Source organism: Bolinopsis microptera, chromosome 2, assembly GCF_026151205.1.
Source record: "Bolinopsis microptera isolate Bmic1 chromosome 2, MBARI_Bmic_1.0, whole genome shotgun sequence".
In the NCBI taxonomy this organism is placed as follows: Eukaryota; Metazoa; Ctenophora; class Tentaculata; order Lobata; family Bolinopsidae; genus Bolinopsis; species Bolinopsis microptera.
The window spans coordinates 14,957,299-14,973,197 of NC_087073.1; the positions used below are offsets into that span (position 1 = coordinate 14,957,299).

Sequence of the window (15,899 nt, forward strand, 5' to 3'; positions counted from 1 at the left end):
TTTCGTTTGCAATGAAAATTTCAGATCAGGATTCGGGCTGCTGGCGAATTTGATAGAATTTACTTTGATAAAATCTCCTGAATCATTATTACTATTTTCTATAGTCAAATTAAACAAGTATGTTATTAAGTTATAAAATCAAAGCTATTAATAAATGAACAACAAACTAAGTTTGCCAAAATCATACGCCTACATGTGAAAAACTAAGTATCAGTCACAACATGATAATAGGCAAATAAATGTGCTTCCAGGTTTTCGCACACCCTAAAGTCTGTTGGTAAGCTAGAACTTTATTTCCAACAGACTCGAGATCTTAAATAAAAAAATTTTTAAATAGTTACACCCGGTACAAACAACGTTTTGATGTGATGCTAGAACAAGTTATTAATTCTATAGTAAATATCGCTTGCAAAAAACTTGCAAATTGTCATTTTTAGTGACCTTTTAAAAGTCACTTTAAAATGCCGTTCAATGAAATTGAAACAGCGACCATTAACTCATTAACCGTAGTAATTTACTAAATTTCCGTTATAAAAGTAAAAAAACTTACCTTAAAAAGTGTATTACACTTAAACACGCGTGAATACGTGATGCAACCCAAAATACCATCACAATTTAAATAAATAAAATGTAAACAATTAGCCCTCTGCGAGCAAAATTAACAAGAGCAGCAGTTTCCTCGTACAGTGCGGCGGGATCTAGCAGTTGAGCAAATCAAAGTCATCCAGTTCGTCGCTGTATTCGATCACGTGACGTTTTATCTTGCTGCCGTCTGCCCACGTGATAAAGTCCTCCATGTTCCTCGTTACCAGGTGACAAGGGTCCGTTACCAGGTTAGGTCCAACTCTGATGTTACCTTCTTCTACATACGCCACTGCGTCTTTTACCTGGTTAAAATCAGTGGTAAATACAAGAAAATAACAGTAATAGAATTCCCAACATTCCAGTATATATTAAGATTCATCTTTTAATCTTCGTGCGAGCATGAACATTGGAATTTGGAAAGCATATTTAATGTAAGATACTTTATTTTAACATTCAAATTTTAATATAAACCGATCGGTTACAAAATTTTTAAAACTTAGATAATTAAATTAATATTGAAATTACTTACGGACTGAGCCATGCGCAGTCTGACAAGAATGACAGGTAAGCGTCTCCTGCAGAAGCTGCTAACGTTCACTTTCTCACACAGAGATAGACTCTGAGCGGTGGATATGATACCTGAAGTGAAGAGGGGGTTAGATTATAATCGCTTTCGTCTGGTAATCACTCAAAAATTCAATATCTAGTCGCGTGATGAAATCTAGTTTTCATGACACACCTATTGTCAGTTCCGTGTTCCGGCGTGCCAAGACTGTTCATGGCGCGACTATCATGTTCATAGGTTGATTTCTGAGATCTTTCTGTATAAATTAAATGAAATGTCTTTTTCTTTGACTTCTTTGAGAAAAAGACAATTCTTCTTCATTTATACAGCAAGACTTGAGAAATTACATTTATCACGCCATAACCTGGCAATAGTAATGTTATAAAAGCTAGATCTCATGACGCCGTGACGCGGCTAGATATTGAATTTTTGAGTAATTACCAGCATTTCTGCCTCTAGATATCATACTTGGAGTGACAGAATTCAGTCATTAAGGCGCCAACAAATGGAAATTGTGAGTGATAATGCCCTATCATTTGAACCTCACAACTGACTTGGAACAGTACAATAATCAGCTAACTAACTCCCTGTTCACTATTCCTGATAGGGGCTACACAGTACAACAGTCCTACTCTAAAGACTAATCCTGTGCTCTGTGCTGGTAAATAAACTAATATTTTAACTACAGAAAGCATTCTGCTAAATCCTAAAATGTTCAAACTAAAAGCCAAATTACCAAGATTGTAAAGTTTCTGCAGTAGAGCCTCGCTGCTTTCAGTCCGACACTCAGACTTTGAGTCCAGGTCCTTGAGCTGAGCTGCAACGTTCTTAATGTACACACACATCCTGTTGTACTTCATGTAGTCTTCATGGTTCTGGAGATGGTATTTCCGCATCACCTGGGAATGTGAGAATGATAAGATCTGACAATACAAGAGATCATCGTACAGGAATCTGGATCTTGAAACTCATTCGCGAGTGATGTGATTAAAATACGATGATGTAACTCGCTTGTAGCCAAGTTCAGATTGTTTTTCTAGTTAGGAATAGGGTGATATAACCCACTTCTAGATAGGTTCATTTTGTTTTTCATGTAATTATATGGACTAATGATGATTATAATAATGATGATTATATAATGATCTAAATAAAAAAGGTTGCTTCTGCAGAAAATAGTGTTTCTTCTAGACGCATAATCGAAAAAGCATCCCATGGACAAAGATGTGGACGGGAAAAAAATAATTATGTGTCTAGAAGAAACACTGTTTTCTGCAAATCCAAGCTTTTTTATTTAGATCACCGGATGTGAATTATTTTTTGCCAAAATTAGGAAATTTACAGGTTTGGGGTTGAAGGGGGATTTTACTCGAAGGGCTAAAAGTAGCGCAAGGAAGATCGTTGCTGTAAATTTATGAAGCAAGTTGCATACGAAGTTCAAATCAGGTAGAAATATTCTGAAACTAAGGTTGCAAATTTTGGTGAAACTAAAAACCCTTAATTTGCGGAGGATCTGGGATTAACCACAATTTGGATGGGGTGATTTACAGTTTACACCCTGTATAGAAATCTACTGCTTTAACTAACCTTTGCTTCTCTGATTTTGTTGTCGCTATTCCACTGAACTGAATCCACTTTCTTGAGCAACTTCTGTTCGTGATGCTTCAATTTCCGGACCACGTTCTTCGCTAGAGGAAAAGAAGGTCAGCATATATTATGAGACAAATCTGCATGTGACTCATTTTGGTAAATGAGTAAGATAATGAACAAGATCTCGTTTTAATAGGGATCGGTCACACATCAAGCAAGCCAGCTTAGGGGAGGGGTTCGGGAAAGCTTACGGTTATTTCTACACGATAGTTACGTGTAAAGTGGCTTAAGGAAAGGGGAGAGGCTTATAGGGGGTCTAAGATGGTCAAAATTTAGCTTACATAATAATATGTGAACACTGAACGACCACATCTAGCGACTCCAAAATAAACCATGGTTCAATTACCGATGTGCATTTTCTTGGTGGAGAAATCACATGATGGTTCATGGTTTGTAATGATTGATGTACACTGTACATTGCCACCGGTTGTTTTATACCACATTTTAAGAGTGTAGTTTTTACAGAAGTGGCAGCCTTGCTATTCTAAGGGATTTAATTTTACACCACCATATATATATGCACCACAATACTACACGAATAATATGAACTAATACTAATACTAGTAATAGGAATGAATTGAGGTATTTAAAATGGTTCTTTATAAAATAAGCCCGTGAGAATTGTGCCTAAAAAGTAATTTTGAGACATGCCTTACACAAAAAATCAATTATAATTTCACATACCTATGTAACGTAGAGCAAATATGAGTGATTCAAAGTTGTTGGAACTTGGTTCGTCAATAGTAGTAGTTGTAATGGGGGGCATGATAACTTGCTTGGTAAAATAGCTGGAGCTCAAAGTTTGGAGTGAAAGCAAAGCGATTCGTACGGATACTGAAAGATATATTCTACCTGGGAACACCAGGCAACAATAGGAAGCTAAAACTCATTAGTGTGACCCCGGCGTGACGCACACGTATTCAGAGATGGCACGTGGCCTTCATCAACCACGTGATCATGGACAAATTGGCTGGAAAGAGAGGGATGTTTCCGGGACAATCAGCTGGAAATGAGACCTTAATCTACTTTCGAGCAGGAAACATTTCCTTTCGCCGGAATGGAGTAGTGACGGAATAGTGGCGTGACACTTGACAGGACATGAATTTCCTTGTTGGAATTTTCTAGATCATTCCTCTAAGACTGGCAATAATGTTTCAGCATAATTGAATTCAGGAATGATCTGTACCTTGCTAACGCTTGTTAAAGGTAGCAAGTTTTATAATATTATCACGAGTAACAGTGCGCATATTATAGTCCCGCTAATTACATCCGGTGGTGGCCTTCGACTACCACCTGAAAACAGTAGCTTTAACATTTTCATTTGATGGGCATCCGGCTAATTCCCGGAACTGCAGACATCAAATAAGCTTGTTTAACAAGGAAGTCTGATTTGAAAAATTAGGAGTCTTAGTTTAGATATTTTGTTTTCCTTCAGAGATGTTGGCGTTTCTATCAAGGATAGAGCAATATGTATGTGATTTGATGTTTAATACTTTTAACTTTTCCCATGCCCTGGACAGATGCGTGGTAAAATGGGTATTTACTATTTAGTGTTTGTTAACACTTTAACAGTTTGATATATTATACAGTGAAACTTCTATATACCGGGCCTCTCGAGGGAAACAGAACGACAGAACGTGCACGGTATAGAATAATCCAATATATTAGAGAGGTTCTCATGATCCCAATCCCCAGTATCTCAGATACGGAGTATCTGTAGCCTCTCAGATAGCCTTTCGAGCGTCACATTTACCTAATTAGGGCCTAATATGCAGGTATATCAAATCTCTTGCACAAAACGAGCTAATTAAGGAAGGGGGGGGGGGGGGGGGGGGGGGCGGGGGAGGGGGCCAATGGGTATATTTTTGTGAAACTTGATTTCGAGATAGCAGTTGATCAACAAACTAGGACCAGTGACCGAACTTTTGAGGGGTCCCGGACCCTAACCGCCAAACGGTGCTCGCGGGGCAGCCACGCTCATATTCAAGGTCCAAATTAGGCCCAATTTAGCCAAATACCCCAAAAATGCCCAAAACCCAGGTTTAAGTTTCTCTTCTTGCAGCTAGTGGTCTCCTGAACTCGTATATGAAATTTCATTAAGATTGGACAAAAAATGACTGAGTAATGAGCCAAAAACTATATGCCCATATTTGGGGCATACGCACCAAATCTGGTAGATTTCGTTCCATAAATTGGTCAAATATCAAATTTTTGAATGAGACTTATTTTATATGAAAGGTAAGGCTAAACTACATATTCTTTGTGAGTTATAGCTTTATATCTGTTTAAATGTGGATACTAAGGCGAAAATACCCCAAAAAATGAACAAAATTAATGAAATCAATTCCGCGAATATCGCGAATGAAGATAATATAAGGGCAATTTTGTTCATTTTTTGAGGTATTTTCGCCTTAGTATCCACATTTAAACAGATATAAAGCTATAACTCACAAAGAATATGTAGTTTAGCCTTACCTTTCATATAAAGTAAGTCTCATTCAAAAATTTGATATTTTACCAATTTATGGGACGAAATCTACCAAATTTGGTGCGTATGCCCCAAATATGGGCATATAGTTTTTGGCTCATTACTCAGTCATTTTTTGTCCAATCTTAATGAAATTTCATATACGAGTTCAGGAGACCACTAGCTGCAAGTAGAGCACTTTAAACCTGGGTTTTGGGCATGTTCAGGGTATTTGGCTAAATTGGGCATAATTTGGACCAAATATGGGCGTGGCTGCCCCGCCAGCACCGTTTGGCGGTTTGGGTCCGGGACCCTTCAAAAGTTCGGTCACTGGTCCTAGTTTGTTATCTCGAAATCAAGTTTCACAAAAATATACCCATTGGCCCCCCCGGCCCCTCCTTACCTAAAAGTTTTGGAGAAAAGAAGAGGCCCGGTATATCGATGTACCCGGAATAGAGAGGCACGGCATATCAAGGTACTCGGTATAGATAGGCACGATATACGATATACGATATAGATAGGTTTGGAGTAAGGATATGGGCCATCTAGCAGTACGTAACGTAGTTTTCCTTATATTATTATTGATATTTCATGTTAATTGGGTTAATCAATCGATCTTGCTTATCAAATATTGAAAACTACTTACTTACTTGTACTTGTAACGGTCTCCTCAATCATTCGAGTGGCCGGCCTCTGGTATACGTTGTCTCATATCTCAGTCTGGCTAATGTCCGCCACTTTTTCCCATCTCCTGCTGAAATGATGATGTTTCTGATGTTGGGGCCTTCTTTAACACAGTCGAGCCAAAACTTTCGAGGTCTACCTCTGGATCTTTTTCCATGTGCTGGTTTCCACTGCAGCAATTTATTGGGCAGCTGTTCTTGAGGCATACTTGCCACTTGTCTAAACTACCACAGTCTGTTGCAAGAGATGAAGGTTTCAACATACCCTCACGCTGTAGAACTGTTTCATTGCTTGTCTTCATGAACAACTTGATGTGTAGAATCCTCCTCAGACACCGCTGATAGAACGTCTCTACAAGGTGCATATGGCTTTTGATGGTCGGCCATGTCTCACTTTCACAGAACTAGGGCATTTGTTATTATTTGGATAGAAGCAAAATGCTAAAATCAAAAATATGAACAAAATTTCTTTTTGCGGCACAAATTGGACGAAAAAAATTCCCCGTAAAAATGAATGGTTTTACAGTAATATCTGACTAGATATTATTTGTTTATATATTAAATTTATATATTATATCTATAAACTGCAAATTTTAAAATCAGATCATCAAACCAAATCATTAAACCATCAAGAATCATAATTACATTAATCTGATTAATATATCTACTCAATCTGTGCAAAATTGAAAAACAAGACGTTGTGAGAAAGAAGCACCATTTTGAACATAATGTTAATGTCTCGAATAATTTTTAACATAAAAAAATGTATCTGGGAACCACTACCAATTTCGCCATTTGCAATTCTGGGAATGACGAAAATGACAAGGAAACTCTTTCCAGTTTGGAAACCGAAATCGGATAAGATTACGATAGTAATCAGTAACAGTGAGTCCTACATCAAGAAATACAGCATATTGGTAGATGATCTGCGAGAAAATTTTGGATTTTCTAGGAAATTTGGTGCCAAAGAGGAAATCTTTGACACACTGACCTTTTTTTTCGTTATAAATATGTTTTAGGTCATAAGGGAATTTTTAGGGGGAAACATTGGACTGCGAGGAAATTTAAAACTTTCTAGATGTGGGCACAGAGTTTAGTAATAATTCAATTGACGTAATCGGAATACTGTATAAATATTGTATAAACATTAAACATCTCAAATTTAAGCTAAAACATTAAAAATTAATTTGTTTCATAACAATTGTCAAACAGCCTACAATAAAATTCTCACATTTTGTAGAAGCGGCTCTCATTTTTCAGTCTATAAAAGGTGATCCAAATCAATGACTTTCCCTGGATTCATGATCAGCAGTGGATCCAGAGACTTTTTAACAACTTTCATGGTATCGTACGCTCCAGCTCCAACCTCTTTGATTAATAATTCCCTTTTCCCAAGCCCGATCCCATGTTCCCCCGTACAGCTGCCACCATATGACTGGGCTGTAAGGGCCAGTCTGCGGCTGAAGTCCTTAATACGAGCCATCTCGGCATCATTGTTCTGAAGTAATGAATTCTGAATAAATCTAAGATAGACAAAATGGAAATTAATGAGATCTCCGTGGTCACTTCGGCCTTTCGGCCAGGAAGTTGTAGGTTGACAGACGACTAAACCTTTTAGTAAAGAAACGGAGCTGTCTGGGTTTTCTGGAAAACTCATGGGATAATTCGTGCTCTCCAACACAGATTAAGGGCTGATAGAATTTGGAATGGCTAGATCTCTGATTGATCTCAAATATGATGTTCTACGGAACCGTTGTAATTCTGGAGGCACAATCAATCTCGATTTAATGTTTACCTTGCAAGACATATTTATGTTCGACATAATTCCGGTGATTTAAATGATTTGGGAGTTCGAAAATATGGGTTTTTTCCCGATTCATTTGGGGATTTTTTTATTTTATCTTTATTTTACAAAATCAAGGCTAAATTGTAAACAACCAACTTGAAATTTTACAAAATTAATTCAATTTAATCGAGAATGACTCGGACCGAAAATTTTCTAAGACAAAATTTTTCAAAGTTTTTCTGGAAACTAATTTTGTCATGTTTCATGCTACCCTGATCATTCTGAGCCGAAAATAATTTTTTCGGTTTTCGAAGTCCGCACCTACCCTTCGATATACGATTTTGGACTCGAGGGTTTCCCTTGTAATGCGATCTCGGAAAGCAGGCCTCCTCTTCGCAATACGAGCTCGAAAGCGGGAGCTCTGCTTTCAGAGGTACGTATCAAGAATGACTCAGACCGAAAATTTTCTAAGTCAAAATTTTTCAAAGTTTTTCTGGAAATTACTTTTGTTCATGTTTCATGCTACCCTGATCATTATGAGCCAAAAATATTTATTTCGGTTTTCGAAGTTCGATATACGATTTTGGACTCGAGGGTTCCCCTTTGTAATGCGATCTCGGAAGGCAGGCCTCCCCTTCACAATACGAGCTCGGAAGCGGGAGCTCTGCTTTCAGAGTTACGTATCGAGAATGACTCGGACCGAAAATTTTCTAAGTCACAAATTTTCAAAGTTTTCTTGGAAACTACTTTTGGCTTTTTCCCCACTTTTGTTCATGTTTCATGCTACCCTGATCATTCTGAGCCGGACATATATTTTTCGGTGTTTTGAAGTCCATACCTACATTTGGAAGGTTGTGGATGTGATACTGATTGGTTTCATATACAGGGAAATCCGTCTGAAAAAATCGATCTGCTGACACACTAAGCTTTCAGAGAATTTTTGACGTTTTTGAGTCCCATTAGGTGCCCTTTATGGCTGACCAACTTTTCCAAACTTTTCCACGTGTCTTAAGGCCACTTTTTGCCACTTTACCACTTTTTACCACCTTTCTTGTTTGTCGAATATATTTAGTTGTGAACATCGTAAAAGGTTGCAAATCAATCGAATGTGTTCATATTATCAGGAAGAAAAACTTTTGTTCCAACAATTTTTACGACAGATACAGATAATAAGTTAATTGGATAATTATCAATTAACCAATTAGCAAAATTCTAAAAATTTTTATTGGCTAAAAATGATCGGAATAGCTTAAAACACGGAGAAAAGTAGTTTTTAGAAAAAATTTGAAAATTTTTTACTTACATTTTTTTTTCGAGACTTTTCGTGATAAAATTGCATGAAACGCGGAGAAAAATGATTTTCAAAAAAAATTTAGTCAATTTTTAGTTTCAAGAATACTTAAATCACCAATATTTGTAGTTGGAGTTCAGTAAATCTCGGCAGATTTTAGTAATAATCAGGAATTACTAACTCTAAGTGGAATGGTCTGAAACTGAAAATCGTTAAGTTTAACCATACGATCGCGATATAAGAGTTTCATAACTAATTACAATACAGCCTTATCGATTTTCACAGAAACTGCATCAATGGCACAGTCAAGATCGAAACGATAGCCTGCTGTACTGTAATTTTATTGATTTCAATGATGAATCAGTGGGGTTAAGATAATCACATTTGTAATAAATAAAACCTCTCTGTACCGTCAGTTGTGCTAATCTAAACCGGCCTACCTGTATTACCAGACCTCTTCTTTTCCTCAACAATCAAACCGAGTTGTTCATAACGCATTTGGTGGGTGATGTAAACTAAGTAGTAATACATATCGAGCTATATTCAATCACAATACGACACAGTACGTGTATATTATATGGCTCTTAATGAGGTTTATGAAACGCTTTATACCGTGGGAAACCCGGTATAGAGAGGTTTTACAGTTTATCACAAAAACGTCTACTTGGTCTCATGGCTACAGTTCGAAGAAGGGCAAGAACAGATCAGGGAAACTGAGGAACAGCCAGGTCCAGGAAGCAAGTGTAAATACACCTTCCAACATCTACTGTGACTGTTTTGTATTGTACTGCATACCGCTTCATTTGCGGGATACCTCAAATCACCCCCATATGTCAGGGTCGGTTAAAAGTAAAATCAACAAGAGTAAAATACGGGAAAGGGTAAGATTTAGATACGAGTACAGTGTCGGGCAAGGGGTAGTAAAGAACCGGTAATAATTAATTCAGTGAAATGTTCCACGAGAGTCAGGATATTTTGGAAATTGCTAATAGAGACAGATCCTGATCGGGAAGGATTGTTAATGTTATTGAGGATGTTGATTTGAAATCCGGATGTCGTGAAGTAAAAATACAGGTTCTTCCCGCAGGATATTCGGGGCCCATGATGATCAGCTCGGGATTTATGTGGGACAGATCGAAGACTGACAACTGAACCCAATTGAACCTAGTTCCCACTAACCAATCAGCTTAATTGGTTAGGGTTAGGGTTAGGGTTAGAGTTAGGCTTAATCTAAATGTCTAAATTGGGTTCAGTTGTCCGGTAGCCCGCTCTTGCGAGTTGACATTCTAAGCTTTCTGGTCTTTTCTTGCCTTCTTTGAGCTGTCAAAGAGCCATGAGACCAAGTAGACGTTTTCGTGATAAACTGTAAAACCTCTCCATATCGGGCCTCTCACGGGAGAAACGAGAAGTGTACGGTATAGAACGTTTCATATACCTCATCAAGGGCCATAATATAATATAAACGTGTTGCATTGTGTCGTATTGTGATTGAATATAGCTCGATATGTATTACTACTTAGTTTACATCACCCACAAAATGCGATATGAACAACTCGGTTTGATTGTTGAGGAAAAGAAGAGGTCTGGTAATACAGGTAGGCCGGTTTAGATTAGCACAATTGACGGTACAGAGAGGTTTTATTTATTACAAATGTGATTATCTTAACCCCACTGATTCATCATTGAAATCAATAAAATGACAGTACAGCAGGCTATCGTTTCGATCTTGACTGTGCCATTGGTGCAGTTTCTGTGAAAATCGATAAGGCTGTATTGTAATTAGTTATGAAACTCTTATATCGCGATCGTATGGTTAAACTTAACGTTTTTCAGTTTCAGACCTTTCCACTTAGAGTTAGAAATTCCTGATTATTACTAGAATCTGCCGAGATTCACTGAACTCCAACTACAAATATTGGTGATTTAAGTATTCTTGAAACGAAAAATTGACTAAGTTTTTTTTGAAAATCATTTTTCTCCGCGTTTCATGCAATTTTATCACTTTTGGCGGAAAAAAATATTTTGAATTTTCGAAATTTTTCGAAGTCTCGAAAAAAAAATGTAGGTGAAAAATTTTTAATTTTTTTCTAAAAACTACTTTTCTCCGTGTTTTAAGCTATTCCGATCATTTTTAGCCAATAAAAAATTTTTAGAATTTTGCTAATTGGTTAATTGATAATTATCCAATTAACTTATTATCTGTCGTAAAAATTGTTGGAACAAAAGTTTTTCTTCCTGATAATATGAACACATTCGATTGATTTGCAACCTTTTACGATGTTCACAACTAAAGATATTCGACTAACAAGAAAGGTGGTAAAAAGTGGTAAAGTGGCAAAAAGTGGCCTTAAGACACGTGGAAAAGTTTGGAAAAGTTGATAAGCCATAAAGGGCACCTAATGGAACTCAAAAACGTCAAAAATCCTCTGAAAGCTTCGTGTGTCAGCAGATCGATTTTTTCAGACGGATATTCATTATTCATATATATATTCATGTACTAATTATAGAAAACGTGATATTTGGCCCACAGATTTGAAGGAAAATACGCAAATTTGGTCCTCAGATTTAAAGGAAAATGCGCAATTTGACGAAAAAATCGCGATACCGCACATGCTGCAATTTCCTTTTGTCCTTACCCTCGAAATTTATGCTTTGGCGCGAAGCGCCAAAAAATTTAGGCTGTGGTGGAAGCACCAACAAATATTTAGAATTTGGCCCCCCTATGAAGAAAATCATTCCTACACCTCTGTTCAATTATCATATCAAATGTTTCTTAAAATTTTTGAGTTCGTACTTCAATCAATGAAATTTTACAAAACTTTCAGGAAATTTAAGTTTGACCCCATATCTATGTTATCTGTAATTTTGGTCGTTTGGTGTAATTCTAAGACAAATTACGTGAGTTACTAAAGGGTTGCGTGTGGGCAGTTACTTCTGGGCCACCCTGTACTATTTTAACTAGTTTATTACTCGTATGTATAACATAATTAATAATATGTCAGTATAAATATCACCTTCCTGATGTTCTATGTAAATTTATAAAACCCAAATAGTCCAAAAAATATGGTTATTTTTTTCTCCGAAAAACCACAGACTTTCGTACCATTTAAATATGTCTCGTAAGTTATATGAATCATGATCATCAGGTTTATGATAAAAACCAGGCCACGTACAGACGACCATATCAAGAGAATAGTACAAACCTGATCACTAAGAAGGAAGCAGTGAAAGTTGCCGTCGCCAACATGGCCAACAATAGGGCAAGGAACCTCCATTTCCTCGGCCAAACTGTGACAATAAAGTACTGTCTCAGGTAAGTGAGACACGGGTACCACCACGTCGGTACTGTACGCGTGCTTGCCGGGGTACGTCGCCTTGATGGCGTACCAGCAGTTGTGCCGTGCTTTCCACAACCGCTCCCGCTCGGAGTGCTCTGTGGCCCAGCTAAAGTTCTCTCCTCCGTTTCCTACACACAACTCCTCTGCTAACATCGCCTGCTCTTCTACTCCTGACTGCGCCAGGATTGGTCATTAGCTGGAACTGTGAAATCTTAATGGATCAGTCAACTGTTTACAATTCTGAAATACAAAGTATAGTACAAAGTACAATCTTTTGTAATACCAGAACTGCCCGGGTAAGAATAAGATTCGCAATCACTCACCGGTGATCCAATAAACTCTAAAAACAGAGTGGGAGCTTCCTTCAAGTCGAGGTTGCTAAACTGATTACAAGCTCTGATCATGTCAACATTAAGGTATTCTATCCGAGCCATGGGCAGGCCACACTGCAGGATCTGTACCACAGTGTCCACTGCGTTCTGCACTGTGTCGAAAGAGGAAATGGCTGCAGCTGTCGCTTCAGGAATACCGTGTAGACGGACTGTAGCTTGTGTTATCACCCCTGAGATAAGGGGTGTTAACTAGGGGGATTTGACTGTGGTAGTGGTAGCGAGGTCAGTTTTAAGAAAATCATAAACTGAGATAGGGACAATTTTGTTCAATTTTAGTGGTCTTAATTTGGCCTTAGTTTTTACAGTTTAATTGATTTTAGAATTCAAATTTACACAGGAATACATCAAAAATATTAAATAATTTAAATAACCTCTAATCTGCTGTGCCGGACATTCAAATCAGTTCAAAGCACTTATTATTAGAATGCCCTTTAAGGAATTAAATCGGTGTGGGATACTGAAGGGAAAGGAAGCAGTTCTAACGAGCTCTTCTCAAACACAAGGATATAACCTGTGAACTCGGCTAGTATATATGAAACATTTGTCATGGAGTTGTAGAGGGAGTTATGTGCCTCGCCGGGCTAAAGTAGTGGATGACCTTGCTGTACGGCAAGTTAAACAAGGATCTGAAACTACTAGGTTCCGTACAGACTCAACTCTGCACCCGTGTCAATATGTTCATCATATGCAAGCCTCTTGATTTATAACCCATTTTTTATCAAATCTGGCTAAAAATAAGCTTAGAATAGGGCATATTGGGGTGATGTTGCATAATTAGGCCAAATAAAAATAACTATTATTGATAATAATAATAATTGCTAGTTAAACTTAATTTCGAGATAACAATTTAAGTTCTACAAAATTTAGGCTGAACACTGAATAATGTGTATTGATTGGAAGATTTGAATAATGACTGAAATTAACTGGACATCTAATCAATATGTACATGATTTGCAGATTGTACCTTTATTTACCTAAGGTTCCCTCGGAACCAACGAACAGATTAGTCAGATTATAGCCGCAGCTTGTCTTCTTCGGTCTGCGCCCCTCACCTGCCGTGTGCACAACAGTGCCTGTTAAAGGAATTACTCATTCAGTCACCACTCACCAATCACCATTCACCTGATATTCTCCATCAGCTGATATATCAATTCCAAAAGTCCAAATCTCGTATAGTTCATCTCGTCTAGTACTTGTTATGAACGTATATAAATGCAAAACTAGACTGATACTGCAGTACTTCATGAAATGTGCCTAATTCTCCCTACCATCTGCAAGAACCACCTCCATATTCAGCACATTCTCTCTCATGGTACCGTACCTAACTGCGTTTGTTCCACTTGCACTCGTCGAGCACATTCCACATACTGACGCTCCTGCTCCTAGAAATAATTGGGCTTTTAAGAGTGTGTCATCCTTTCATTAAAAGATTCTTTATTGATCAGCACTCTATTTATATTAGAATACATTGTATGTTGGAATACAAACTTTTGTGTTGACCTTCCACACTCATATTTATAAAAATAAATAAAAGAAAATATAATATTTACAAAACTTTCCAAACTCCCGGCCCTAAGATATCGATGTAAAAAGAAACCGAAAAATATCCGATAACATTTGTTTTGCAACTGACCAGGATCAATAGGGAAATGAAGGCCGTCAGCTCTTATCCAGTCGTTCAGCTGGTGACGAGTAACACCACCTCTCACAGTAGCGTCAAAATCAGACTGGTTTACCTCTACTATTTCAGTCATTTTGTGCATTGCTATACACAGACCTCCATACACTGCACCAACCCCTCCTTCAAAACCTGAGTTCAGCGGTGTTTAACCTATTTGGCTTTGATCTATTTGTCTGGCAACCGAAAAGAAGATCGGATCATACTCAGAGCTGTTTCCGGTTATTCAACAGTCGATTTGTAAAATAACTCATTTGGAACGACAAAATGGTAGCAAAGTGACGCACACAATAGACATGCCATATCACACTATGAAACGTGACTAATGAACGTGACTTTCTCGGTTCTCCGGAAAATATCTGCTCCAAATAATGACGCACACATTTTTCCTGCGTTTACAGGAAACACTGACATAGACCTAAAAGGAGCGAGCGAGATGGCTAGTGACCGCAAATTTTGGAGGGAGATGATACGTCACAAACGGGAGTTCATTGGTGCAGGCCACTCGAATGATTGAGGAGACCTAATCAAGTACAAGTAAGTACATTTTTCTTGTGTTTTTTTTACAGACTGTGTCTTGGTTTAATCAGTGTGTCCTGTAGTTCCTCTTTACCTGTGCCGGTGCCGAATGGTATGACAGGTATTCTGTGACTGTGACAAATCTTCATGATCTCAGATACGTGAGGTGTAGTGAGGGGGGTCACGACAGCGTCTGGTGCACGGGTAGGGTGGAATGACTCGTCTGTTCCATGCAGATTCCTGGCTGCGGTAAAGTATGTGGTGAGAGGCGAGAGAGGCTGGTTATAGGCATGGAGGTTTGAGAGAAACCCAAATGTTAGGGGTAAAAAAGCTGAAAAAACACTCAGAGTTCATAACGATACCTCCCAAGTTAAAATAATTGAGATCGTAAAACCTTATTGAAAGTTAAACACGTTACCTGATTCCGAGGTGGTAATATTTCCAGGTCCCACGATCCCGCTAATAAGTGACACTATTCTTTCATCAACCTTTCCAAAGCTCGAAAAACTCCTCACTGTCGATTTTGCCCAAGCTGCCGGTAATCTGAACATTCTATTACTGGAAGTCAATATTAAAAGCGAGAACGATTCAAACCTCAAAATCGATTACTATACCCGATCATTAGGCTTAGTGGACCGTTTGGGTAGCGTAAAATTTACAGAGTCCGTGACTTTGCCAGGTGTTTTATGGTCTAGCTGGAACTCACAACCTTCCGGTGGCTAGCCATGTGTGCTGCACTTCTGTTGCAAATAATGTTCCAAATCTCTCCGTTACGGAAAAATCCTAGTATACGATAAATACAGTATACAGTATACACTATACAAACATAGGTAATGTAACAATAAGATGCACGATGGACAATGAGAATTCAATTATGTTTCCATAAATCAACAGAGATCATTAGAATTGTAGCAATTCCACACTTTGAGGAAATACCACCAAAACTAA

At 37.9% G+C, this 15,899-nt stretch overlaps 2 protein-coding genes across 4 annotated transcripts; both read right to left on the reverse strand.

Annotated features, from left to right (window-relative positions):
- Positions 1 to 122: 122 nt before the first annotated feature.
- LOC134811178 (U3 small nucleolar ribonucleoprotein protein IMP3-like) lies at positions 123 to 6,351 on the reverse strand. 2 transcript variants are annotated; one of them, XM_063817925.1, is made up of 5 exons: positions 5,915 to 6,351; positions 2,735 to 2,835; positions 1,887 to 2,049; positions 1,115 to 1,224; positions 123 to 887 (listed from the first exon to the last, which is right to left on the reverse strand). In XM_063817925.1, the coding sequence occupies exons 1-5, from the start codon at positions 5,940 to 5,942 to the stop codon at positions 699 to 701; spliced, it is 591 nt and encodes a 196-aa protein (XP_063673995.1). In that variant the 5' UTR covers positions 5,943 to 6,351; the 3' UTR covers positions 123 to 698. The 2 variants fall into 2 exon arrangements, with proteins under 2 accessions (XP_063673995.1, XP_063673996.1); XM_063817926.1 differs by lacking the exon at positions 5,915 to 6,351 and adding an exon at positions 3,482 to 3,667.
- On the reverse strand, positions 6,274 to 15,505 carry LOC134811177 (probable D-lactate dehydrogenase, mitochondrial). 2 transcript variants are annotated; one of them, XM_063817924.1, is made up of 9 exons: positions 15,370 to 15,505; positions 15,046 to 15,195; positions 14,388 to 14,564; positions 14,023 to 14,136; positions 13,729 to 13,827; positions 12,686 to 12,924; positions 12,228 to 12,536; positions 7,179 to 7,445; positions 6,274 to 6,351 (listed from the first exon to the last, which is right to left on the reverse strand). In XM_063817924.1, exons 1-8 carry the CDS (start codon positions 15,500 to 15,502, stop codon positions 7,209 to 7,211), a joined length of 1,458 nt encoding a protein of 485 aa, XP_063673994.1. In that variant the 5' UTR covers positions 15,503 to 15,505; the 3' UTR covers positions 6,274 to 6,351; positions 7,179 to 7,208. The 2 variants fall into 2 exon arrangements, with proteins under 2 accessions (XP_063673994.1, XP_063673993.1); XM_063817923.1 differs by lacking the exon at positions 6,274 to 6,351 and having other exon boundaries at positions 6,562 to 7,445.
- Positions 15,506 to 15,899: the final 394 nt, after the last annotated feature.

Bases quoted from the DNA above. Each gene is read 5' to 3' on its own strand.
- LOC134811178 (XM_063817926.1), bottom strand. From the start codon at position 3,563: ATGCCCCCCATTACAACTACTACTATTGACGAACCAAGTTCCAACAAC. The intron at 2,836-3,481 runs GTATGTGAAATT...CTTTTCCTCTAG, and splicing joins ATTTGCTCTACGTTACATAG to CGAAGAACGTGGTCCGGAAA. The intron at 2,050-2,734 runs GTTAGTTAAAGC...TCACATTCCCAG, and splicing joins ACAAAATCAGAGAAGCAAAG to GTGATGCGGAAATACCATCT.
- LOC134811177 (XM_063817924.1), bottom strand. From the start codon at position 15,502: ATGTTCAGATTACCGGCAGCTTGGGCAAAATCGACAGTGAGGAGTTTT. The intron at 14,565-15,045 runs GTAAAGAGGAAC...CGCTGAACTCAG, and splicing joins ACCATTCGGCACCGGCACAG to GTTTTGAAGGAGGGGTTGGT. The intron at 14,137-14,387 runs GTCAGTTGCAAA...AATTATTTCTAG, and splicing joins TCATTTCCCTATTGATCCTG to GAGCAGGAGCGTCAGTATGT.